We start from the raw sequence: 27,417 nt of genomic DNA, 5'->3' as shown, positions 1-27,417 counted from the left end.
TTTGGAATTAAGCTCTGAAGCCTCCACAGTCTTCCAAGCTCATACTATAAACATGTAAAATCCACTGCCACATGGAATTGCATTCAAATGTATGGAACAGCATGGAAACAAAGATCCTGAAATGGCCATTTCCACCAAACCCAGCTCTCACAGCAGCTCTCCTTTCACAGAGATCCTGAAATGGCCATTCCCAGCTAACCCAGCTCTCACAGCAGCTCTCCTTTCACAGAGATCCTGAAATGGCCATTCCCAGCAAACCCAGCTCACACAGCAGCTCTCCTCTCACAGAGATCCTGAAATGGCCATTCCCAGCTAACCCAGCTCACACAGCAGCTCTCTCTCCCCACACTGGGGCAGGATCACTGCCAACCCCTCAGCAGGTCCCACACCTCAGATGTCACATCTTTATGACGTGGGATAGATGGATTGGCACAGCCTCCCCTCTCCTGCCATACTCCACAGGGATTCCTCCAAGCTCCTTCCATGCCCTCAGCACACCAAGGACTAATTCAGCCTTGTCTCTTGGCTGCTTTGCAGGGAAAGTTCTCCCTGAAAGAGCTGTGTCAGGATAGAAATTCAGTCCCAGGGATGTGATGGAGCACTGCTGGTATCACCCAGCCAACGACTTTCCTTATTCAAAAGCCATCCCAGGATTTTTCTTGGGCAAGGAGGAGATCATGAGATGTTGAGGACATCCTTAGAAGGCAACGCTGAATGCTGAAGGTGACAAAAGCCTGGGAATGTCCTTAGAGTTTGTAGAAGAGTCACACTGAGCCAAAGCAAAAATCATAAAATAAAATAGACTCCAACACATCCTCTCCCTGTGATCCTGAAAACAGAGCTGATAAAAGATATTGGATGCAGATTTGATCTCATCCAACACGACAAACTCTTAGCTCATGTTGGCTTGAGGGAGACAAGGGCAGTGAGAGGCCAAAGCCCTGACCTACTTTGGATTTACTCTTTCCAAGGAACAGAATGTGAGCACTGGGAGCTCAGTCCTGCTCTGATCCACTGGGCAGGAGGGAGGCAAGAAGAGGGTGAATGAAGAACTTTTTGTTCCTCTGAACAAAAGCCAGGCCAGGAAAGCAGAGGGGCAAACACAGGCACAGGCATCAATCCCACCAGGAATGGGGCTGGAATCCCTGGCAGTGTCCAAGGCCAGGCTGGACAGGGCTTGGAGCAGCCTGGGATAGTGGAAGGTGTCCCTGCCCATGGCTGGGGTGGCACTGGATGGGATTTAAGGTCCCTTCTGATCCAAACAATTTTGGGAGTCTGTGATCACAAAACAGTGAAGCAGCAAATCCAAGGCCAGCCCTGCAGCCCCACCTGCTGTGAGCTCACAGTCAGATGTGCTTTTGGGGACATTGGACAACTGGGACTGGAGTCACCAAAATGGGAGCTGGGTGATCCAATCCCCTGCCCCTGGTCACAGTCCAGCATTCCAGCACCCTCCTGCCATTTCAGAGATATCACAGAATCCCAGGATCACTGGGGTTGGAAAAGCCATCCAGGATCATGGAGTCCAAGTTGTGCCCAATGCCCACCTTGTCCCCAGCCCAGAGCACTGAGTGCCACAGCCAGGCCTTCCCTGGGGACTGCAAACCTCCCTGGGCAGCTCCTGCCAATGACTGACCACCCTTTCCATGGAGAAATTCCTCCTGCTGTCCACCCTGAGCCTCCCCTGGCCCAGCCTGAGGCTGTTCCCTCTCCTCCTGTCCCTGTTCCCTGGCTCAGCCTGACCCCCTGGCTGTCCCCTCCTGTCAGCAGCTGTGCAGAGCCACAAGGTCCCCCTGAGCCTCCTTTGCTCCAGGCTGAGCTCCTTTCCAGCTCCCTCAGCTGCTCCTGCAGCTCCAGACCCTTCCCAGCTCCCCCAGCTCCTCACCAAGGTCAGCACTCAATGATGGGAGCTCAGTGGGGTACAGAAGCTCAGGTTGGGGATCCCACACCTCCAGCCCCTCCTTCAGTGTCCCCACGAGTCCCAGTGACCACAGCCACCCATGGCCTTGCAGAAGGCTCCTACCTCACCAGGACCATGGTGGGCTGGAAGATCTTTATTGCATACCAAATCCAAGGATTCACACCAGTTATAAAAATTATTTCAGTTGTAAAAACAAAGAGCTGCTGCATCTTCTCCTCCATAGCAGCTTCCACCCATCCAAGAGCCCCCAGTTTAGGTCACATCTTTCTTTGTTCCTCACCACTCTCCACAAACTCAGTTGTCCCATAGGGTGTTCCTATTTTCCTGGCAAAAACAAGCCTAGGAGTCAACAGGAGTTCAGATCCATAACAACAAAATGATGGAAAAAACTGGAATAGAAAGAGCCAGGAAGCTTTTTCCTTGGCTGCTGCCTGGGAAGGAATAAATTCTCCTAGCCAGCTCAGAGTCACAAGTCAATAATTTTCTGTACTGGTTTAAACCCCATAAAAGATCATGAGGAGCAATTGCACTGCACAAACATTTCAGCTCTTCCCATGGATTCTTTTATAGGAGGAAAAATAGGAAAAAATGGCTCCAATAGAAATCTTAAAGGAAAACAAACTTGGAAGAACTGGGCACTAGCAGGCAGTTAATGACACCTTTTGTTTGTGCTGGGCAGGATGCCCAAAATTCCCTTTCTTTTCCCAGATCCAGCAGGCAGCCATTCAAGTGTCCCAAAGCTCAGCCACAGGGGTTGGGAAGTGATTCATCCTGCACCAGCTGCCCCCTGCCATCCTTCATGTGCTTTTCCAGATCAAATTAGAAACCACTTCATTCCCCCTTTAATTTGCAGCATATTCACCTGCATTCCCAACACTTATTAGCACATCCACGTCGCAAGAACTCGGCTCCAGACCCGATGTGAAATTGAGTTTCATTTCCCAGGCCATGCATTATATTTTAATTAATTCTGCTCATAGCCATTAGCACAGTTGAGAGTTGGATGTACACAGTAAACTCCATGGAAGACATTTCTGCAGGAGGTTTTTTTTTGCTGGGAAGTGTTTTCCTGGGTTTGTTTGGAATTTGGGGACAATGGTGTTGTCCAGGTTGGCTGATTGAGAGGAAAAGGGAAAATGTGGAAAAGGTTCTCCCAGCTTTGCATTTGTGACTTTTCCAGAGAGAATGAGAAAACCTCCAGTGCTTAGTCCACAATGGGAACTCCTCACCCAGCTGGATCCAGATATTCCCTATCCATGTGGGGTTTTGGGGCTGTTACATGGAAAAAGGAGATTTCACTGGACTTGGAGCTGCTGGAAGCTCTTTGGGAGGGAAGGGCAGGTGGATCCAGCAGAAGGCAGTGGGAAGCAGGGAAGGAGCACTGAGAAATCCCTGTAGCCTGAGCTGTGGAATCATTGGAATCACCCCATGGCATCCACACGAGAGCTCAAGGTGCCATAAAAATCCTGTCCTACATCTGCTTTCGAGGCAAGTAATTCATCAGCAGCACAGTTTCCCATCAGCTGTGTGAAACCAGTGAAAACATTCCCACAAGGAGAAAGTTTCAGTGTTTTCTTCCAAGGAATTTGCAGCCAATTCTGGGCAACACAGAGAACCTGCACCACAAGAGCTCTGCCTGCCTGTGCCTTCCTTCTTAAATAAGAAAAACCCTTCATTTTCTAAACATTTCATAGTTTAGAAAGTGAAGGTTTCCATTTCATAGTCAGGAAAATAATATTTCAAATGTCCTCTCCCCTCAGTGAATTATTTCACATAATTCCTGCAACATCTGGTTTTATTTCAGGGTTTTTCTGTCTGGCTTTGCCAAGCAAGGGTCACATAGGATGGAAACTAAAATGGGATAAGAATTCTTAGTATGTTTATTCTGACTTCTGGAAAGCTTCAGTAAGGTCCAAATGATCCTTTTGGACAGGAAATGGGAATTCTGCTGCCAGTGGTTTCCCCCTGAATTCAGCCCAAAGACAGAAATACCTGGAAAAATGAAGAGCTTTATATTCCCTTCTTCTATTAAGCCTTAAATAATTCTGCATTTCTATGCATGGCACAATCTATATTTGAACAAGACAAGTGGGAAAGCACATGAAATCCACTGATTTGTAACTGAGGACTGAGAAAAAACAGGTATTTTATGTGAGGTTTTAGTTTTTTACTGTGGAGGCGGCAGGGGGAGAAAATGCAAGTGAATTTATTACAGGATCTTCCTTTAAATCCTTCCCAAAGAACCAGGATATAATCAGGGCTGGGCAAAGTTTGGATAAGCAGCTTTCCAGCACGGAAATAATATTTTTTGTGATAATGTTGGCCAGAAGAAAATGGCTGGCTGGGGCACTTTACTAGGACTGGATTTCCTTCCAGCAGGATCTGGCCAGAAAACTTCATCCAAAGCTGCAACAGCCTGAAGTTCTCCACCACTTTCACCCCAAATTCCTGGGATAACATTTTCAGGGACACAGAGGATTTGATTACCTGTGATGAGGCTTTCCCTGATTTTCCAGGCTCTCTGCAGCACCAGTGTGATGGAGCTTTGTCTGGAGAAGAGGATGCTCAATCCCAGCTTTTTTAAGGCTGGAAAAGCCCTCAGAGATCATCAAGTCCAACCATTCCCAGCACTGCCAAGGCCACCACTGACCTCTGTCCCCAAGTGCCACATCCACAGGGCTGTTAAACCCCTCCAGGGATGGGGACTCCACCCTGCCATGGGCAGCTGGGCCAGGCTGGACAATCCTTTCCATGGAGAAATTCCTCCTGACGTCCAACCTGAGCCTCCCCTGGCCCAGCCTGAGGCTGTTCCCTCTCCTCCTGTCCCTGTTCCCTGGCTCAGCCTGACCCCCCAGCTGTCCCCTCCTGTCAGCAGCTGTGCAGAGCCACAAGGTCCCCCTGAGCCTCCTTTGCTCCAGGCTGAGCTCCTTTCCAGCTCCCTCAGCTGCTCCTGGGGCTCCAGACCCTTCCCAGCTCTGTTCCTTCCCTGGACACCTCCAGCCCCTCAGTGTCTGCCTTGGAGTGAGGAGCCCAAAACTGCCCCAGGATTTGAGGGACAATCCCACCCTGGTCCTGCTGCTGCCCTACAACAGATGACCTCCTGTCAGGAACTCTCCTAATTCCCCATACATCAATTCCCAGTGTTAATAATCCCTGCCTGCCCATGCAGTATTTGCCACTTCCCTCCACGTGTGTCACATCCCTGTGACTCTGGCAAAGCCCAGGATTGGGAATAACACAGGGAGCTCTCCATGGAGCAGAGCCAGGCTGCAGCAGCTCGGGGGGCTTTAGTGTAAATACAGGGCTTTAAACACAGCCACTTCTGATCTCCAGCCAGAGGCAGAATAATAAAATAATCCACTAAAGATGGGAGCTCAGGAAGATGCAGGCACTAAAAGCATCCTTTGTTGGGAGGCTCAGCTGGCTCTGGACCAGAGAGCTCTGCCTGGAGATGGAGAAAGCAGTTAATTTGTTCTGCTGCTAAAACACAGATTAAAGTACAAGGCTAAAGCACAGTAAATAACATCGTGTTCCTTATCAAAGCCAATTGAATGCTTGTATAAAACAAACAGAAACATTTTATAATTCAAGTGGAAAAGGGAAGGAGGTTGGGTTTGCACAGACAGACCCAGGCATGGGCTTTTTCCAAGGAATTTTCTCTCCAGGAGAGGAGCACTCCCAACCTGCCTTCATTCAGGGCACACTCAGCTGTGGACAGAATCCATCACTTCGAGCTCTTTTTTTCCTCCAAGTAATTATTTGGAGTTCACAGTGTATTAATTGAACGGCAGATCTCATCTCCACAGCATGCTAAAAGCTCACATTCCATCAGAAACCAGCACCAGCTCTCCCTGGGCTCTGGGGTTTGCCTGATCCTGGCAGGGCTGGGGAAGGACAAGAGGTTTTTATTTGTGGGCAGGCAGGGCAAGGTACCCAAACCCCAGGAACTCATCCTCAATGATGTGGCCACTTCCAGCTCACGTGGAGCAGTTTATCCAGTTCAAATAATATATCTGATAGAGAAAGGAGCTGAAAGAGCACAGATTGGAATTGGATATCAGGAAAAAATTATTCCCTGGGAGAGTGGTGAGGGGCTGGGATGGAATTCCCAGAGAAGCTGTGGCTGCCCCTGGATCCCTGAAGTGTCCAAGGCCAGGCTGGACAGGGCTGGGAGCAGCCTGGGACAGTGGGAGGTGTCCCTGAGATGGGTTTTAAGGTCCCTCCAGCCCCAACCATTGCAGAGTTCTCTGATGATGATGTAAAACAGTGACAGAGAGGAGTGACCTGGGATAAACCCAGGTGTGAACAACAGAATCCCTCAGCACTTGTTAATCCTCCACATCCCTTCCCACAGCACTGCTCCCTAAGGAATGCCCCCCTTCCCTCCCAGACTGATGCAAACCCAAAGCCACCACTTTGCTTTTCGCTGCAATCACCAGAGACACCTCAGGAGGTGACAAACTGAAGGGATTCTTGCCCTATATATTTCCACAACAATAATTTGCTTTGCTCTATGCAAAACCTGTCATGAATATGGATCCCAACAGCAGCAGCCATAAATCAGAGCTGGGGGTGAATGCACAGCTAGCAGCTCCTCAATTAGAAACCTGTCTTCCCCGGAGATGAAGCAGACTTTGCAGGAAACACCAGGAGCCACCTTGTCCAGATCAGCCAGAGCTTCAGGAAAGCCCTGCCCTGCTCATTTCCCACAGCCAGGATCGCTGTGCTTTCCTCTCAGAGCTATTTTATAACGTGCAGGGTTTGCCAGAGCAGCCATTCCCAGGGCACAGAGGTCACCTGAGGCTCCTCCTCAGCAGAAAGCACTTGTGGGTGTGTTTGAGTGAGTTTGGTGATGCTCTCATCTGGGGTAACAGAGGGATGTGAGGCAAAGGTACTGACTGTGTTCTCCCTCAGACTTTTCCAGGCTGGAGCAATGCCAGGGAGGGAGATGATTTTTTCATTAATTTTTAAATGAAGAAGTGATATTCCTTAATGCAGCATATTTTACCTGGTGATACAAACAATGAGATGGTGCTGGTGCAAGCCAAGCTCAGCCAGGGAGGATCTGGCACTGTGCTGTTGATATGAACTCACCCCACAAACCTGCTGGGGCAGGGCAAACCCTGCCTGAAGATTCAGCCTCAAACTCACATCCAGCTCCTGCCAATGAAATCCCCTAGGACTGAACCATGTGGCTTTCCCCTGACACAACCCTCTCACCTGGAGGTGGGAACTCTCTGGCCTTTGTTTTTTGCTGAAATAACCCAAGTTGCATCTTCTCCTGACCAAGCCGTGTTTCTGAGCAGGAGGAGCAGGAGGGCAGGGGAGCCCCTGTGGGGACAGCCACCCCATGGGGGACACCAGGCCCTGCATTTAACCCCTTCACAAACCCATCCCAGCAGCCTGAGGATCCTCACTGGCTCCTGGCCACCTCCCAGAGCACCAGGAGTGGCTGCTCCAGAGACACAGTGAGTCTGGAAAGGAGGCCCAGCTCCTGGGAAATACAAACCTGGGAGGACAGATCCCAGGAAAACCTCATAAAGCACCAGGAGAGCTCAGCAGCTGCCAAACCCGAGCTCAATCCCTGCTTGCATCCGGATCAGAGGTTTGGGAAGGACTCTGCTGCAGAGCCTGGGAGTGCCAGCAGTGCCAGGGGTGGCTTCTGTCCCCAGCATTGGTGCCACAGCCACCAGGAAGGCTCAGCTCCCCCAGCTGAGCCTTCCCTGCTTTCCCTCCCACCCCAGCCACCAGCAGCACTCCAAAGCAGCAGCAATTATCCAAACACCAACTCATGGCAGGCTCAGGGAAAATCCATCTCCAAACACTCCACTAAACCCCCCTCAGCCCAGGGGGCAGAATGCACATCTCCCAAAGCCCCAAGGCTGAGCCACACAGCTCCATTTCCTGGAAACATTGATATCATGATGAGCAGGATGGCAGGACAGCTCCCCCAAGGATCATCAAGCACACCCACACTCCTGCCCCTCATTCTGCTGGCTGTTGAATCATCCAGGAAGGAGAACAGCAGAGCAAAACTGAGAGGCTGGCGTTGGATGCCCTGGAAGTGATGCCTATTAATATGTTTGGATGCTCCTGGGATTTCTTGCACAGTCCAAGGCTTTGCATTCCCACCAGCAAACAGCAATAAATGTGGGCTTTGCACTTCCTTCAATTCAGGAATACTCTGCTCTGAGGACATGCCAATAATAACAACAATAATAATAGTATATATTAAAAAAACCCAATAAAGATCCCAGAGCTCCAGACACCACAGGCACTGCCACATCCCATTTCCAGGGAAAATTTCTGCCTCCTCTGATGGTAACCAAGAGAAACAGGAAAATGCCAGACTAAAGACAGCCTTGTTATGCTTGCAAGGCTCATAAACCCAGGTGAGTTTACCCTGTTTCAAGATTTCCCCTTAGCAAACACCAAGGAGTTGCCACTTTCTGCCTCCAAGGGAATTCGCTATGGATCAGTTCAAAAAGCAGGAGAGCAGAAAAATGGACATTTTCCAGTAACTTTAGTTGTTACCTGCTGCCCTGCACATGTTCCTGGGGAAATAATAATATCTGCTTTAAGATATGATCCTGTAGCTGCCAGGACATCTCCAGGATGTAACCAGCAGCTCTCGTGCCATGTGCTGGAAGCACAAGGCAAGACATGGTGAAATGTAATTTATATTTGTACATGCTCAGAGAACATTTGCTGCCTGGAAATAGCAGTGCCTTTCAAAGAAATAGGAGAGAGGAGAGAGGAGAGAGGAGAGAGGAGAGAGGAGAGAGGAGAGAGGAGAGAGGAGAGAGGAGAGAGGAGAGAGGAGAGAGGAGAGAGGAGAGAGGAGAGAGGAGAGAGGAGAGGTTTTGCAGGGAGGCCCTCCCTGAACAAGACAATCCCCAGAAGCTCAGTGCCTGCTTCTCTGCACTGGTGATGTATCACAGAATGATATCCTGAGGGAAAAGGAACCCCAAGGACACCAAGCCAGCTCCTGGCCCTGCACAGCCAACTTCAGGATCAGTCCCAGCCCAGGCTGGCTGGGCTTTGGCTGAAATGCTGCACAAGGCAGGGCTGTGCTGGGTGAGATGTGAGGCTCTCAGTGCTCAGCAGTGTTTCAGAGCAGAGCACAGCCTGGCTGGAGGGCAGCAGCTGTCCCCATTGATGGCCCTGGCTCCTGGTGTCATCTCTGCTGCTCCAGACGTGTCATGTGTCCCTGCTGAGGCTGTGGAGCTGTGTCAGTGCTGACCCCAGACCTGCATCAGGGACACACCAGCTGTTCCACTTGGCCTCGAGCATCCTCAGTCCTTTCTCTGTCTCCTGTTTTAAAGCAACATTTCAATCACTCTTACAAGAGAAACATCTTTGCCGAGGTGAGGACTCAAAGCTGCTTTTCTTGGAGTATAAATGTGTCCTGCAGTCACTTTTTTGATCTGAGCTCTGCTGTTGCATCGATTCTGTTCATCTCCTTTCTAACCTGCTGTTCTTATGAAAGAACAAATCCTGGCAATAACAGCAGTGCCAGAAAAGAATTGATAGAATCACAGAATACTCTGAGTTGGAAGAGCCAACACAAGGATCATCCAGTCCAACTGCTGGCCCTGCACAGGACGGAGATTTGAGCTCTGCTCTGTCAGCTGCATGTCCCCTGCCCAGGAAGCCAGAGAGCACATCCCTGCTGCCTCAGGGTACCTGCAGCCCCAGTGGCTCAGCTCAGCCCAGCCCAGGCTGTTCTGGCCCAGCTGAAGCTCCCTGAAGTGCCTTCAGTGGAAGTGCTGATGCACCAGCCTCGCTGCAGAGCCCTGGGGCCAACTGCAGCACGCGAAAGGAAACAGATTCCATCTCCCAGCATCACTGTGAGACAGCCACAAAGGAAGGGTCAATGAGGAGCAACAGCAGGGAAAAAATCAAATAGAAAAATCCCCAGCATCTGCCAATCCTGCCTTTTAACTGGCTGGCAGGGAGGCAGCGAGGAGGAGGAGGAGGAAGTCAGGCCCACTAATCTGATTAACGGGTGATTAAAGGGCAGGGGCTGAGAAAGGAAGGGGTAAAGGGTTAACAAACAGCACACTCCTCACCGCAGAAGAGAGAGCACTGTCTGCCTTGATGATGAAATGAGTGTAGTTTTGACAGATCTGGGGCTGCTGTGCTTAACCTCTCCTGCAAGGAGAGTCTGAGCTGATTTGCTCTGTCAGAAGAAATCCTTCCCACTGCCAAGCACTTCCCTCCGTCGGAGGATTTAGCTGGAGGCAGGGAGCACAACCGACTTGGAAATCACTTTCTGTAAACTTGTGTGCATCTCCTGTGCTCCGTGGCCCTGCCAGAGCTGTCCTGTGAGCACCCAGGAGCTGTGCAGTGAGGCCACAGGCAGAGGGGAAGCAAGGACTGGGATCCAGCTCCCCTCAGCCACCCTCAGCCCTTATCCAAACTCCCTGAGCAGCACTGAAACTCCAGCAGGATCACTCACTCCAAGTGTCCAGTGCTTTCTCCTTACAAAGCACAGGAATTGTCCAGGATTTTTCCAGGAGATTGGGAAGAGGAGACCCTTCAGTAAGAAGCCCAGAGCATTTCACAGCCACATCTGAGGGGGTGCCACTGCTGTGTGCACAGCAAAATGAAGGGGAAACAGGGAGGTGGAAGAGACTGAGCAGAGGCCAAATCCAGGAATCCTCTCTTTGCCTTCAGCCAAATTCAAGGCTAGCTTTTTGAGAGGGAAGTGGGGCTGGATGTAGCCACAGCTGGTGCCTGGTGAGGAGGAGGAACGTGCAATGCTACTGTCCCAGAACTTGCTCCCAGGGATGGGGGTGACATCTAGAGCCACAGACAATCCTTTCTAAATTTAGTAGCCCTCAGCAGCCTTTTCATCCAGAAATTAATCCAGGAACTTGTTGAACAAATGAACTTCTAGCAGCAGCCAAGTATCCACACCCAGAGTGAAGCAGCATTTCTATTGTTTCCAAACCCCTCTGCTCTCACTGAGAGGACCCAGGGAGAAGCCACTCTTTGCTTGCCCTGGCACTTCTGATTTTGCAGCTTTCCCACATCCCCCTCCTCCCTCCAGACTCTCTCTGTACTGAGCACTCCCCGTGTAGGATCCTTCTGTGCTCTCCATCTCCTCCTCTGACCCATCCCCAGCTCAGAGCCCCTCTGGAGCAGGCAGGCTGTGAGCAGCCAGAGCAGTTCATTCCCAGCTCCTGTCCTGAGAAATCCCCGTGGTTTTGCTGTCCCTGACTCAGAGGTGCTGTTTGCAGGAGCTGCCACAGGGACACCACCACGGAGAGGAGAGGACAAAGTGTCACCAGGCACAGGAGGGACAGAGGCAGGGAAATCCGTGGGGCTTGCAGGATCCTACATCAAACGTGGCTCAACCATCACCAAACTTCCACCTGGGAGCACCAAACACCTCAGGAGCACTGCAGCAGAGAAACCTGCTCACCTCTGGGAGCCACAGCCCTGCCAGGTGATTGCCAAGGGTATTTTCACAATGGCTTTTCATGCCTTGCAGCTGCCACAATCAGACACTCCTCAGTCTGTTCTTTTTACAGGATCCACGTTTGCCAGGAGCTAAATGCTTCCCCCACAACAACGGAGCTTCTTCTTCAGAGCACAGCTTTCCTTCCTCCCTTCCAGTGATGCTTTCCAGCAATGAAAGCAGCCAGACCCCAACGCCCCAGGGCTTGCTCTTAACTGGAATGGAAATATGGAAACCCAGGGGGAAAAAAAAAAATCTTATTTTCACTTCCTGGAGATGAGAAAAGCTCAGCAGGAGCAACAGCATCCCCTGAGAGCACTGCCTGGAGATCTCCAGCCTTGGGTCATATTTCCTTGTACCTATAAAGAATATTGCTCTTCTCCTTCCATAAAGCCTTGGATTTACAGCAGCAGGGTGAGAACTCCCTGAGCATAACCTCCACCAGGTGTAACTCCTCATTTATCCACAGCTCAGATAATGGACCTGAGGGTGTAGATCAGCCTGGGGAGCACGCACTGAGCACTACCCTAAACGTTGCTATAAAAGAAGGAGGTTTATGAATTCCTGCTGTTTAGTTAATCATCGATTTATTTCAGAGCCCTGCATACTGCCAGGCAGATCAACTTGAGGGGGAAAAGGAAAAGAGATACAATTTTATGGGAAGATAAAAAAAGAGGTTTATTATATATAACCATTAGAGTTCCTCCTTCAGATGTTTCAATGTCTAATGAAATTTAAAGCTCTCTCTGTGTTTTCCTCCCTCCTCTACAGCGATGATTGCCTTTAGATATACACCCCAGTTACAGTAACATAACCAGAAATGATGGCATGCCATAGGTATTTTATTATGCATTCCATTTTTTAGGGCTCAGATTCTATCTGCACCACAGAAACCTGGTCAGTAAAGCTGCCAGAACTTCTGCAAAAACAGCAAAACTGACAATTCCCCATTTCATATCACATTTTCAAACATATCTCCCTCTTAAATGTTACAGGTCTTCTAAATTTGATGCCAATAAATGCATGTCCTCCTTTAAATGTGTCCCAGAAAGCCAAGCAAATCCATTAAACACACTGAGTGCTACCCCTGGAGCAAATGAAATGAGGCTCACAAGCCCCTGGCTGCTCATTTTTGGGCAGATACTTCTCAATTTTATTGGGCATAAAGGTGTGGGGAAAGGGGAGGAGGATTCAGTGCCTACGTGTCCTTCCCAAAAAATGAAAATACAGCTGCTGTAAATGTTTTTAAATTTAAATAGAACAGAGATTTTGGAGATAAAATAAAGTCCCACCTCACTGAGGACACCAGACACCCCCTTCATGGGTTTGTCCTTCCACTGGTGCTTCAGCTGCTCTATCTGAGCTTATACAGCAGGGAAAAATCTATTTACTGCCAGTTCCACCTGAGGTAACCACCCTGCTCCTGCTCCTGAACATTCTCCTCGGATCATACCAGTGCTAATCCCTGAACAACTGTTTGCTCCTGTAATTTAATCTAAATAGACAACAGAACTCTTGTAAAAATGAGACAAAAGACATGACAGGACACACTTCCGTGTGCCTGACAAAAGCAGCAAATGATGGAAATGAACAGTTCTGAAGGGCTTTTCAAATGGTTCACTTGGCTGATTTTGGGCTGTCAGCAAAAATTACCAGTGAGGTGCCCTGCTGGAAAGGCTCTGTCTGCTGCTCCTGCTGCTCCTGCCATCCACACAGCCCCAGCCACACCCACCTGGCTCGGCTTTCTGAGCCATTTCTCAGGCTAATTTGGAGGTTTTTGCTTTGGAAGCACATGGAGATGCAGCTCCAGGCAGCAGAGGAGACCAAGCCTTGGCCAGGAGGGCAGCAGGAGAGCCTTGAGCAAAGCCAAGCCTTGGGGAAGGGATCCTGTTGGGAACAGGGGGTTTGTCAGGGCAGGAGCTGCTGGCAGCATCAGCAAACTGCATTTCTTCCCAGCTCTACTTTTTTCTGGTGTGGAAGGAAGACATCTGTGCTGCCATCAAAGCAGGAAACCCTGGGCCAGAGGCTGTGGCATCCCCTGTGCCTCCCCAGCTCTGACTGGAACAAGCACAGATCAGGAGAGAACAAAACCTGCCAAAATCCAAGTTCTCCAGGATGGTGAGAGGTTCCAGGACCTGGAGCTGGCTGAGCACAAAGCAAAGCCACAGGAATGCTGGGGTTGAGTGTTCACAGCCAAAGGCCAGGATCCTGATCCTGGAATAATCCAACAAGGAACACAGACCCACACGGAGCTTCAAAATGGCCAAAGCTGCAATGCTAAATGGGAACCAGCTGTCATTCTGTGCATTTAGATGGATTTAAACCCAAAATCCCAGCAAGGAGAGGAGGAGCACTGAACTTCCAGATGCAAACTTTGTGTTTGTTTGCAGCTCTACAGCTGCAGAGCCAACACAGTCTGGAGTTGTCACCAAAAGGGGGTGACAGCTGAACCTCAGGGGTGGGCTTGGGGTCACTCTCCTGGAGCTCACACTGAGCACAGGGCACTGGGAAGAGGGAAAAGTGTCCTGACAGCACAGGGAATCACAGAGGGATGGTTCAGCCTGGGGATCTGGATCAATTCCCTCCATCCACAGCTCCAGGGACAAAATGGAGGAATCCAGAGCACACTGGGAACCTTTCAGTGCTGCATGAAAGGTAAAAATCCATGGTTACCTCCCTTTGCTGGGGGGATCAACTCACATGAGTGGAAAATACCAGAGAATAAGAAGTTTCTTGGCCATTCAGAATGTCTTTGTCAGCTCTTCTTAAACATTAGAGGCTCCAGCACCTCCCCCCAGTCCTGGTTCATCAGTTAATATCCAATATTTCATTTGGGAAGGAAACAAAATGCATCCTCACATGCAATTCAAACCCCCCTGCTCTGCCCTCAGCACAATCAATAGTTGAACAGTGCCAAAGGTGCAATCAGATCAAGGAGATGCTGGAGGCAGCTCAGCCCTGAGCCTGTTCATGGCCAAACTGCTGCTCTGAGCACTTGTCACCCCTCCATGGCAAATCCTCTGGGTCCTGCTGGCACTTTTTTTCTTGGAAAAAGCAGAGCTGCAGACTCAGAACTCCCCTTTTCCATCTTAAGTTGGATTTATTTAGTCCAAATGTGCATTTATGCCTAATTGTCTCTCTCAATTGAACTCTGCTACTTTGACAGAATGAAACACCTCCTACCAAAATAAACTGGGGTTCTTTGTGCCTGAGGCAGATCCAGACAGCTCTCTCCTCCCTGGGATTACACAGGAATTCTCCATTATCAGCTGCAGCATTTGCAGTGCTGGGAGATTCTGAGCTTCTTTGCAGGCTGAGCTTCAAGGCACACATCTGATAGTAAAGAACTGCAGTCAGCACAAAGCTGTATTTCTTAATAAAGTAAGAAACTAAAAAAAAAAAAAGGTGATCTTGGCCTGATTGATGCCACTTCATTTGCATATGCCCACTAGCAGCACTTTGGTTAATTAACACATATTTTGTCTCTGTAGATGAATGTGAAATAATGGGTTTGGTACTGAGGCTTTGGGTATAAATATAAGCACTGGACAGGTTCACTTCCCTCCTTCTGTATTTTCTGTGTAAATAAGACATCGTAACTCCCTGGAAGGTGGTGACACATGACAAAAGCCAAGAAGGATGTACTTGTATTTTAAAGGCAGATGAGTTAATTAGCTCATAAAAGGGAAGATCTGTTTGGAGGGGCAGGGATGAGGAACAACACCTTCTTCCAGGGAAAAATTTAACTCTGGAAATATTAACCCTTATGGCTCAAGTTCAGCTGCAGAGGCCTCGATCCAGAGCTGCACTTCAGCACTTCGATTTGAGCAGGTGAAATAATGCCACTGAAATTAAAAGGGCTGCCCAGGTGCTTGGAAGTTAAGTGCTTTGCTGGATCACAGCCTGGGCAGTCAGAGGTGGAATTTCCCTGCATTTAATTGCATTTTCTGATCTGCTTCCTGCACCAGCAGCTTCCAACCAGCTCAGGGAGAGGCAGGAAATGCTGCTGCAATCCTAGTGCAGAAAAACCCTAACAGATCCTGTAGTTCCATGGCATGCAGTGCCTTAGTGGCCAAGTTTTTAGGCAAAGCCAAGGAAGTTTGACTCAACCACCTGTATCCTTATGGAATTGGAGGAAAGATGAACTCCAGCAGGAGGAGGTCAAGCAGCAGCATCTTTCCTTGCTGAGGGATTCCTGAGGAAGTCTGGGAGAGGGATACAAGAGGTTTTCATTTGAACACCTTTTAAAAACCTTTAAAAAGAGGTTTTAATTGAAAAGAGGTGCTTAATTTAAACACCCCTCAGGCCTCAGGGCAGAGGTGCATCAGAGCCATCAGATCATCTCTGAGCCAACAGTCTGGCTGGGAATAAAAAATCACCTCAGAGAAGGCAGAGAGTTCACTGCTGGGAGGGAATTCCCTTCCCAGGGAGCTCCAGCTGGGAATGCTGCCCTAGAGAGCTCTGTGGGGATCACAGGGACATTCCAGACAAGGATAAATGCACAGGGAAACATGAATTGTGCCCAGTGATTGCCACTGTTCTCCCAGGGATGCACAGGACAGAGCTCCAGCGGTGTCACCTTGAGGGACACACGGCCACTGCCAGCCTCCTGCTGGCCAGGGAAGGAGAGATTTTCCAGGATGGCTGAAGGAGATAAAAGCTGAGCTCCCACTGAATCTGGCTGGGAATTTTCTCCTCCCTGTTGCACTGCAGCAGTCCCTCAGGGCTGCCAGGACTGGCAAAGCTGTGGGAGAAGGGAGGCAGTGAATCTGAGAGGACCAAACAAGCTGCTGCTGAGCACTGCCACGAATCCTGGCAGAGCCCAGGGATGCCAACACCTCTCCTACACACAGGGAATGATGTAATTCCTACCCCAACTGAGATTCAAGCACACAAAAGCCACCTGGATATGGCAAACCAGGCACAGTGAGGCCAAGGATTTGTCTGGATCAGAGTGAGCCATGGGCTGGACACAGCATGATCTGACAGGATCTTCCAGAGCCTTCTCCAAAGCCCTGGAGCACAGGATGGTGTATGCAGAGTTAGCATCCCTGCTCTGCACTCTGGGCATGTGGAGCTGGTGCCAGCACAGCAGGGATTGTGCCCAGCAGCACCACAGACACAGGGCAGGAGCAGGGACTGGAATACACTCACTGGGCTGGATTTTGGGGAGCAGCGGTGACAGTGGTATGGCACTGTTGATTCTGATCCCAAAAAAAGGGATTTGGGTGTTCAAGGGAGATCCAGGAGGAGATGCTGGGTCCTCCAGCCCCTTGGCATGGTTGGAGGAGGCAGGGCAGCAAGGTCTCCCTGCATTTGGGAGTGCTGCTGCCTGGCTCCAGGGCTGGGACAATATTTGGTACAAACAGTTATTGTCACTAGCATTTCCTGCTGACTCTGCAGGGCTGGGATGGATGTGGGCAGGGAAATGCTGTCAGTCTGTTCCTCACCATCCCATCAGGCTGTCAGCTGCCTTCCAGCTGCATTCCCTGCCCATGATCCTGTTCAGACAGAAAGGAAACACAGCATAACCAGCTCTGAGAGCCTTGACTGCAGCTAGGGCTCCTGGAAAACAGGGCGTTTGTTCCTAAAAATGAACAGCCTTGACCTGAAAGTCCTTGAGAGAGGACAATGGCAAAGCCTCACAGAGACCCCCAAACCCACTAAAAGCTGCTAGGGAATTTTGAACTCCAAGCTTTTGGGTTGGAAATCACAAGGGTGGAACAGCATTGATTACATCTCACCAGGAATAATCCTCAAGCTTAGGAGAAATCTGTCAATGGAGAGAGAGTCTTATCCCTGGAAAAAGGCAACACTCAGTGAGACAGGGCTGCTCCTGTCTGAGCCACCAGACACCAGAAGAGGGATAAAATCAACTTTGGGGCTCTGGCTGTGGTGGGAAGGGACCTGTGTGTCCCACACAGCCCCAGCAGGTGCAGCACAAGTTTGTCTGCTCATCAAAAAGGACAGATGAAAAGACAAAAAAAAATCCCCTTGCTTTGCAGTCATGACTGGCAGAGAGCTTTGCAAAGGCTTTATGAATAGAATGGGATGAAAATCCCCTCATTCCTCACCTCAGTTCATTATGAGCCTCATTTCTGGGTGTGGAGTTTCACATTTTCCTTGGCATTTCCCAAGAGTGTTTTTTTTGTCAGAAGACAAAGTTCGGTTTTGCTTGGAGTTGGATTTTCAGGAGACACAAGGCTGGTTTTTCTGGTTTATGGGGTAATTTCTACCCCAGACTCACCAGCACATGCACAGAGCCAGTGATGCTCACCTAGCACAGGGAAGAGTGAGGGCAGATCCCAGAGACTGTTCCAGGAGCACCTGGGAGGGAGAGCTGCCACAAAACAGCTTCCAGCGGGCCTGACTGTGCTGCAGCTCAGCAATTCCTGACCAAATTGCAGCCTCCAGGCACTCGGGGAGCCAGGGCTGCTCCAGCTCATGCATCATCCCCACAGCAATGAACTGGAAATGTGGCCATGGCCCAGGCAGTGGGGACAGCAAGGGATGGCCCAGGGGGCTCATGAAAAGGGAAGCAGTGTGCCTGGCAGGATGATGGGGAATGTGGAATTCCAGTGATTTATTTCTCTGCTGGCACTCCCCATGTCAGGGAAGTCCCTGAGTCCTCCCCAGAGCAGCAAGGAGGGATCCCTGGGGCTGGGGATGAAGGGATTGCTGAGCATCACAGTCAGCACTGCCACAGAGTCCCTCCTCCTGGGGAGCAAAGGACACAGCCTCAAAGGGGAGGGTCAGCTTGGACATTAGCAGGAATTTCTTCCTGGAAAAGGCTGTCAGGCACGGGAACTGCCCAGGGAGGTTTGCAGTCCCCATCCCTGAGGTGCCCAAGGAAGGCCTGGATGTGAAAGGAGGAAAATGCAGACTCAGGTGCTTCCTTTGCCACCTCCTTCCCCACAGAGGATGGAGAGCTGGAAGCCCAGGAGAAGTTAAAGGGATGGATGTCATTCCCAAGAAACACAGCGTGAGATGGGAAAACAAAAATCAGCTGCCCTGGGGACACTGGAGGTGTCTTTGGTGTCCTCAGCCTGCTGTGGGCAAGGGTGGGGCCAGGAGTTCCTGGAGCAATCCCAGTGTCCCTGAGACCCAAATCCCACAGCAGTGCAAATCCAAACCTCCCCAAAATTCAGCGGAAAGCACATGGATCAGTTCTGCTGAGGAGGAGGAGCAGAGTCAGCCCAAAGCTGAGCAGGGCAAGAGCTCCCTCAGACTGCTGAGCCATTTTCTACAATCCACCAGTGAGGAGACAAACAAAGCAAACTTTGCTGAGTGTCTCCAGACCTGCACAGCCCCTCATCCTTGCTCCCAGCAGCTGTTCCTCCTCCCAGCAGCCCCTCATCCTTGCTCCCAGCAGCTCCAGGGATGCTGTGCCTGCTCTCTCCATCTGGATTTCACCTCCTGAGCCTCAGCATGGACTCTCAGTCAAACCAAGCCCTGGTAGATCCCAACCCCTGCCTGCCAGAGGCACCAATGCCATGAACATCAAAAGCTGATACCTGCCTGAGTTTCACGTGCCAGCGAGGCTTGGCTGAGTCCTGAAATGGATTTCTTCACCCCCAGTGACTCCCACATGGGTATTGCATGGGCAAAGCCATGGCATTTCCCAGCAAGGATGATCAGTGTCTTCCCAGCATAAAAATCAACTTGTCAGGGACAACAGGAGAATCATCTGGGGTGAAAATATCAGTCCTTTCTCCCTGCTCTGCCTGTCCCATTTGCCAGCAGATAGCAGGGAGGACAAATCCTTGGCTATCAGGAGGGAATGGAGCCAAGATTTTCCCACCATCCCTTCCCAAGGAGGGACAGCCACAGCCCCCAGCACCTCCTGCTCAGCAACCATCCAAACCCAGCTCCATCTCCATGCAGAAGCTTGGGGTGAAAAGCATTTCACCAGTTTAGAAAACCAGAGCACAGCTTCAGCTCAAGCATCCTCAAGCAGCCACCATAAATCCTGAGCTGACAGCTCAAATGCCAAACCTCGGAGCTGAACTCACACTTGTGCTGATTCCTGCTCTTAAAATAAATGCAGGCAGTGATTGGATATTGTTCAGGGGTGAAAATATTTCTTCCAACCAAGCCACAACCACTCTGAAGAGCAAAATCTCCTCTAGCAGGGGTACAGGTATAAATAAACAGAAGGAGGTTGTGTATTCCTGGTGTGTCACTATTCCTAAGAGCTTTTCCAAGGTCAGTCCTACCCTGCCTCTTATTTTCCTCCCAGTCAGCTTGATTTTTATTTGGAAACACCCTTAAGCCCCAATTTCTAAGTGGATTTTGGTGTCTGACAGATAACATAGTTTTTAAAAACTGGTCTTGAGTTTATTTCACTGGCAAGTTTGGATTGTGGGGTTTTTTGTTTGATTGTTTCAATCTCAAAAGAGATGGTTTTTTTTTTTAATTTTTGTTGAACTGCAGGAGTCTCCAAGGTGCTGGCAAGGCACCAGCAGGTCTGGGATAGCTGCTCTGTGCTAGAGGGAGGCTCCTTGTGCCTGGAGATGGAGGTGGGAGAGCTGATCCATCCCCACACAGCTCCATCCCACAGATCAGGCTGGGCCAGCTGGGACTTTGTCTGATACATAAAACTCCTCCAGGTTTCAGTGGTTCCCCTGCTACTTTTCCCCCATCCTGCTCTAACTCCAGCGTTTCTTTCCCTGATAGGTGAAAGCAGAGTTTCATTCCCTCCTGGAGGGACTCCAGCTCTGGGGTTCCAGCACAGGAAGGACATGGAGAGAGTCCAGAGGAGGCCATGGAGACTCCCAGGGCTGGAGCACCTCTGGAGCCAGGCTGGGAGAGCTGGGAATGTTCACCTGGAGAGAAGAAGGATCCAGGGAGAGCTCAGAGCTCCTGCCAGTGCCTAAAGGGGCTCCAGGAGAGCTGGAGCAGGACTGGGGACAAGGGATGGAGGGACAGGACACAGGGAATGGCTTCCCACTGCCAGAGGGCAGGGAGAGATGGGATATTGGAAGGAATTGTTCCCTGTGAGGGTGGGCAGGCCCTGGCACAGGGTGCCCAGAGAAGCTGTGGCTGCCCCTGGATCCCTGGCAATGTCCAAGGCCAGGCTGGACAGAGCTTGGAGCAGCCTGGGACAGTGGAAGGTGTCCCTGCCATGGCAGGAGTGGAATGACATGATCTTTAAGGTCCTTTCCAACCCAAACCATTCCATGATTCTGGGATTCCCCTCCTGCCAACAGCCCCACTGGAGCATCCCCACCACTGGCTCTGCTTCATCTCCACCTGATCAATTCTGGGAAGATCACAGCTCCTCAGTATAAATCCTCAGGGATGTCAGAAGAGTGGATGTTTGAACAGTACAGAGTCCCCAGAGAATTCATTCCCTGGGAATTCCAAAGCCTTCAGCTCACCCAGGGCACATTCATTCCCTCCTTCCTGCAGCCAACCCCAAAGCAGAGCTGGGGAGGCACCTGCAGCAAACTCTGTGCTCCTCCAAGGCCATCCCTTAGAAACCTCAGCTGATTTGTTCCCACACTTCCCAAAAAAAGCCCTTCCCTGTGTCATTCCATGACTAATTCAGTCTCTTCAAAGCAAGGTGCAGATGGGGAAAAAGCCCACAAGGAACTGGATTCATCCCTGACTCCTGTGAACCCTCAGAGCCTAATAAAGCCTCATGAATAAATTCCAGGCTTTTCAGCCTCCTGGTTTCCAAACAGTGCATCATCCCAGACTCCTGGGTGCCACCCTGCTCCACATCCTGCATCCCTCGTGTGCCAGCAGAGGTGCCAGGCCAGGGCATGCTGGAATTGATGGTTCTGATCAGGCAGGCACTGATGGTTCAGGAGGGATTTTGGGTGCAGGCTGTGTCAGCTCTCCCTGCTTGCATCCAGACTTTAATTAATTAATTAGAATCCCTAAGAGAGAGACACAGACATTGGAGGATGATCAAAATCCCAGCAAACTCCATTTCCACAGACACATGGCAGAGGCAAAATGTGACTCCTGGTTGACAATATAAAGATAAATTCCACCCTAACTAGGGATATTGTTCCATTTTGGTGACAGGCACTATCTTTTAGCTATATGTTCCATGCAAGCAAAACTCAGCCAGATCTCCATCCAACAATGGAATTTGTGTGTCCCCATTACACTGCCATCCACCACTCTCCATGGCAATTCCATGGAAAGCCACAGGGAATCCACACAGAGCCTGTGTTCCCAGTCAAGCTGGCAGGGCTGGCAGTGGATTTATTCGTACAAAACCAGAGGACAGAAAAAATCAAAGCATCTTTCTCACAGCTGGCAGCTCTGCCATGGTCCCTCTGCTCCCATGGGATCCAGGCTGCCCAGCCCTCACCTCAGGCCCCACAGGTGCTGAAGGAGCTGCTTGCTCTGAACATCCTCACTGTTCATTTCTCAACACAGAGATACAACATAATTTTATGGGAAATGCATGCAGGAAGAGAAGGATTTGATTTGCTGGATGTGGAGAGAGTTGGGATCCCATGTGGAATTTAACTACACCTTTTGGACAGTTTTCATTTTGGTTCTTTCTCAATATTCCAGCATGTGAATAATCATGCTCAAACCAACTAAACAGGCTCCTTCATGGCTGGAGATTTGTCTCATTAAAAAGCCACTAAATCTCATTTGAGGGGTTCTGAACATGAAGGGACAGAGCTGGGGTACCCCTGGGACAACCCTGCCGGGTCAGGGGTGTGACTTTTGTCCTGAACAGCTTCAGAAGGAGGCTCTGACTGCTAAAAAAAAATCCCCTTTTAACAACAACTTGTTGTACCCTTTGATTTTCAAAGCTCCACATGGAGTACCTCAGTAAAGACTGGGAGAATTGGGATTGTTTGCCTGGAGAAGAGAAGCTTCTGGGGAACTCATTGTGGCCTTGCAGTGCCTGAAGGAGCTGCAGGAAAGGTGGGGAGACACCATTTACAGGGATCTGGAGTGACAGGAGACAGGGAATGGCTTCAAACTGCCAGAGGACAGGGAGAGATGGAATCTGGGGAAGGAATTGCTCCCTGTGAGGGTGGGGAGAGGCTGGGCTGGAATTCCAGAGAAGCTGTGGCTGCCCCTGGATCCCTGGCAGTGTCCAAGGCCAGGCTGGACAGGGCTGGGAGCAGCCTGGGACAGTGGAAGGTGTCCCTGCCATGGCAGGGGGTGGAATGAGATGAACATTAAGATCTTTCCAACCCAAACCACTCCATGACTCTGTGATTCCCAAGCCATGGAAATGCCACTCCATCTGCTCCATGCACAGAAATCCCAGAGATCTGCCCTGCTGGAATGTCCTAGAGGACAAATCTAGGGGAAAAAAGTCTGGGATATTAAGGAGATGCCATGCTTTTCTTCTGGAAACAGTTGAAAAGATCCAACCCTCAGACAATTGAACAGCAGCAGTAAAAAGCAGCTCGAGTCAGTCGTTAAACCTCAAAGGGATCCCTGAATTGTGCTTGACTTAATGAATCCAATAATCGATTCCTACTGCACAAATAAGGTGTGGGATGGATCAGCTAATAAGCATTCTCAGTTAATTGCTTTCTTCAAGTGACAATTTGTACAAATGATACCATCAAAGGAGTAATAATATCCCTATTGATTAAATTAATCTCAAAAAGACAACTCAAATAACTTTAATTAGCAATGCATGACACAAGCACAAAATACTCTAAAAACAACCTCACAGTCCATCCCAGACTTTGAAATCACGGCAGCAGCCATGGCACAGACTTTGGCATCTTTATTCCAACAGATCCACAGAATTTTATGGGCCATCTTCAGGGAATGTCTGTGACTAACCATGAAAAGCCTTTAAGCCTCCCTGCCGAGCACAAGTGAGGCACAGAGCCCAGGCAGCATCCCCATTTAATCACACACTCACTGGAAACCAGGGCCACAAACAGCTCCAAGAGAAATGAAAACTTTTCAGCAGAAGGAGCAGGGATGGGGAGCAAAGTCTCTGTGCCAGAATTCCCACTGGGAGCAGGGGGGAAGCCACAGCAGCAGCAGCAGCACTTTCAAACCATGAAAATTGGGCACCAGGTTTATTAAATGAGAGCAGAAACTCCTCCAGGACAGAAGAAGGTTCAAGAGTTGGTCCTGAGCTTGTGCAGAGAGAGCAGGAGTTGTTCTTTCTGGGAGAAGAGCAGGAGAAGGGGACAAAGCACCCACAGCACCCACAGGATGCCTTGAGCAACAGAATTGTGGAATCCCAGAGTGCACCTGCAGGAGAGCAGAGAGCCCAGAGCCACCCTGGAATGGCACAAAAAGGGTTCTTTTCATAAGGGTTTTCCCAGGGCTTTTTAAGTGGCTCCTGCAGGACCTTTCTCATTTTGCTCACCGAATTCAGCAGCTGACAAAAACGTAAGGCCCTGGCATTTCACCCCAAAAAGCACAGTACAGCTCATTTCACACCACTTACAGAATCACAGAATTGTTTGGGTTAGAAAATCCCTGTAGGATCTTTGAGTTCAACCACTCCCAGCCCTACCAAGGCCACCACTGCCCCATGTCCCCAAGTGCCACATCCCCATTGTCAAACCCCTCCAAGGCTGGGGACTTCCCCACCCTGAAGCACTTTAACAGAACTGGACTCTTGTCCAGGGCTTTGGCCCTTCCAGGTTAGTCCAGCCCAACCTTCTCAATTATTTATTTCATTTTGCCATTCAGATCCCTTGATTTAATTTCCCATAATAGGGTTAGCATGTGCTTTTGCCTGAAACAGTGTGATTTTGCCATGTTCTTGTACCCTCAATTGCTTTATTGTTTCACTTTTGTTCCTTGAGCAGGTTTGGCTTTAGATTTTTCTGACATTGTGGTGCCAAAACTGCTCCAAGGACCGGAGGTGAGGTTGCACCAGTGCAGAGCAGAGTGGGACAATCACACCCACAAAACACTTCAAAAGTGTCCCAGGATTCTCAGAACCATGATGGAATTTGCTCCATCATCAAAAGGAAATACTTTGTGCATTTCTTTTCATCCAGGAATCACTGAAACAACCAAGGAACCACCAAATTCCTTTTCTGCCTCCAGACAGACACTTATCAGCCAAAACAGCGAAACACCACAAAAAGCCTTCATAATTTTCTATTCACTGATCCTTAAAAGGATTTTATTAACAAAGAGTCCTTCTTTACTGCTGTGCCATGAGCTCTTGGTCACTAAACAAGACACTTGCACAGAAACTAATTTTTGGAGCTCAAGAATCTTTAAAATTTTATTTTCTGTGCAGTCTTACAAGGCAGATTTCGAAGTGTTTTGGCTCCCCAAACCACCAATAACTTTAAAACCTTGACCAGAACACACAGCATGAGTGTGAAAATGTATGGCTTAGAAACTCAAGCTTGGGAAAGCCACTTGGGAAAGAGAGGGATTTTTTTTTCCCCAAAGGATGTTTATTGGCCTTTCTAAAAAATCAGCACATGAAAAAGAAGAGGACAAATTCCCACCACTTTCCCTGAGACATCCATCCTATTTTTCCAGTTAAAAAGCCAATCTCCAATGAAATCCCCCAAACCCATGCAAAGGGGCTGAATTATTGTGAGAAGAGCAGCTCCACAATGAGGCCAAAACTCCCAATCCCAATCCAAACAAGCCAGGAGAGCCCCAGGAGGATCTGGAATTCCTGCACAGGGAGAGGAGCTCTGGGCCACTTTGAAAACCTTGAATTTCCACTCCCTTGTTTAGGTGAGATTACTGCTCCCCATAGCCAACAACAACGGATTTCTAAAATTTCCTCTGCCCTGCCAGCAAAGCAAATACCCTCCGGTAAATCTCCGAGCTGAACAATGATTTTTCATTTTTACAACAGCACAATCAATGCAATTTTCCAGTTAGAAGTCTCCAGCCTCCCCCTATCAGCTCATTAATGCTCAAGTGTCGAACTCCAAGCCATGCCTGGGAGAATCTCCACACACTCTGCCATCCCAGGTTGCTCTGAACATGGAATTCATCACTTATGAATCACTTGACTGTGTGTAAACACTTGAATCACTAAGCCAGATCTAATATTGTACACAGTAATCAAGGGATGCTGTCGCGGAGGCAGCTCTGAAATCCTGCCTTGTAGAGTTTTTCCACTCTTCAAAGCAGGTTTGGTGCTTGTGGATGCATTTTATTTGCAGATGCTAAATGCCTGTAGAATATTTGCAGGCTTTGTGTCTTCTTGAGATACTCCCAGCACCCCCAGAGACCATTCACCCAACTGTGCTTTTCCTGCTATTCAAGATCCCCTTAATTTCTAGCATCACTGTGATACACAGCCAGCTTCAAGCTGGAAATGCCATTTCATTCCAGCAGCTTTTTGCGTCAGCTCAGCCAGATTGGAATCCAAGGGAAAAAAATTAAACTCACCTCTATAAGCCAAGTAATTTTTCTCCCTCAAACTGAAATTAAAATGCTGTGAACACCATCCCCTCCCAGCTCCCTCAGCATCCCAGTAACACTTCAGGCCAACGTGCTCAAGAAAAGCTTTGGGCTCCTTGAACACTGCAAGGAGAGGTGTTTGCTGTCTGTGTGGCACTGACCTTGATGCCCAGCTCGATGTTCTCCCCTCCATACACGTCCATGCCAGGGTCCAGCAGCCCAATCTCCCCGAAGAACTTCCTGTTCACCACGAAGGAGCAGCCGATCATGGCTGGGGTCCTGCACAGGAGAGACACAGCAGTGCAGTCAGGGACATTTCTGATCCTCCATGGGCCATTGGGTAATTCCTGCTGGGCTCAGCTGCTTCCCACCACTGCTCATCCCAAAGGTTTCATGGCAATGTGCCTTTGGAGGTGTTATTTTACCACTGCAATGCAACTGTCCAAACTCCAAGCTCATTTCAGTGTGTGCAGACTGGGGAATGGTTTTCCTGGGGTTAAATCATGGAGGAGCTCTCTGGCCTTGGCTTAGCTGGAAATACCTCGAGGTGTCTGTTCACCAACTTCTTTGGGTGAAGGAAATACAATAATGACCTTTCCTTTCTCTCATTTCCAGCATGGCTGTGGACTTCAGGACAGAATCTACTTTCCAGGGTATCCATGAAAGGTTTCCAGTTGGAATCCCAAAGGAGCCATCAGCATCAACAACAAGCTCACTGCGGATTTGCAGCAGCAAATCCTTTAAGAACTGTTTGCAGCACCATCTGTGGGGTGATTTCCCAGCTCCCCAGCACTGACAGGGCTCTGGGTTGGAGATCAATTGTCACATCCATCCTGCACCTCGTGCCTCCAGCTCACACTGCTGGAGCAGCCAGGAACAGGGGCTGGGCAGGGAAACAGCAGAGAAAACTGGGGGCATCAATGGAATAGTGGGAGGGAAAACACATGCCAGGGGTTAATTTGTCATAACTGTGCAATTTAAGGCCATTAGAGATGGTTGTGTTTACTAATGACCCTCATTACTTGCAAACCCCTGGCCCAGCTCTGCAGCTGAGACAGCTGCCCTGAGATGAGGATGCAGCTCTGACTCTCACACTCTGAGATCACATTTCACAGGATTTTTGGAGTGTTTAACACTGCTGACCCTCTCCATCAAATCCCCCTTTAGCCAGCACTGAACAAACCCGAGTGGTTCTGCTCAGGGATACTCTCAGCTGCTGCTGTCATGGTGTGGGCAGAGTTCACCCCCTGGCACACTCCCTGGGCTCACACAGGAATAGAAAAAGCATTCTCCCATTTCACTGCTGCTCTTTGAATCCATGCAGTAGATAAAAAAAAAAACAGGGATGCACTCGGTCCAGCAGGGAGGTGCCAGTGAATTTTACAGCAAGGTACTGACAGTCTGATTTTTTGGGAATTCCAGGACTGCCCTGCCCACCCTGAGCTCTGAGCAGGGGGATGGGAAAGCCCTTACCTCTGCCAGCCCAGGGAAATCCCACACCACTGAGGAATGCCTGTTCTCCAGGGTGAAGCTGCTCTGGAAGCAGGAATGGGTTAACAGAGTCCTGTGGTTTACCAGCAGCCCCCAAATCGTGGCTCCAAGCCCATTCCAGGCTCTGACCATGCTGTGGAGCATTCAGGGCTGGACCAAACAGGTTTGGCCAGAAGAGCCCTGGATTCACCCA

General features: G+C 49.6%; 1 protein-coding gene across 1 annotated transcript in view; it reads right to left on the bottom strand.

The window, feature by feature from the left end:
- GALNT17 (polypeptide N-acetylgalactosaminyltransferase 17) overlaps nucleotides 1-27,417 on the bottom strand; it is a 197,003-nt gene that overhangs the window by 42,080 nt on the left and 127,506 nt on the right. The window contains exon 6 of the mRNA XM_085078732.1: nucleotides 25,895-26,012. Within this exon, the coding sequence (XP_084934858.1) occupies nucleotides 25,895-26,012 (118 nt within the window). The remainder of the gene's footprint in view (nucleotides 1-25,894; nucleotides 26,013-27,417) is intronic.

The sequence above is a fragment of the Lichenostomus cassidix genome, chromosome 19 (genome assembly GCF_008360975.1).
Source record: "Lichenostomus cassidix isolate B80296 chromosome 19, HeHo_3.0, whole genome shotgun sequence".
In the NCBI taxonomy this organism is placed as follows: domain Eukaryota; kingdom Metazoa; phylum Chordata; class Aves; order Passeriformes; family Meliphagidae; genus Lichenostomus; species Lichenostomus cassidix.
This window is presented reverse-complemented; position numbering and strand designations above follow the sequence as displayed.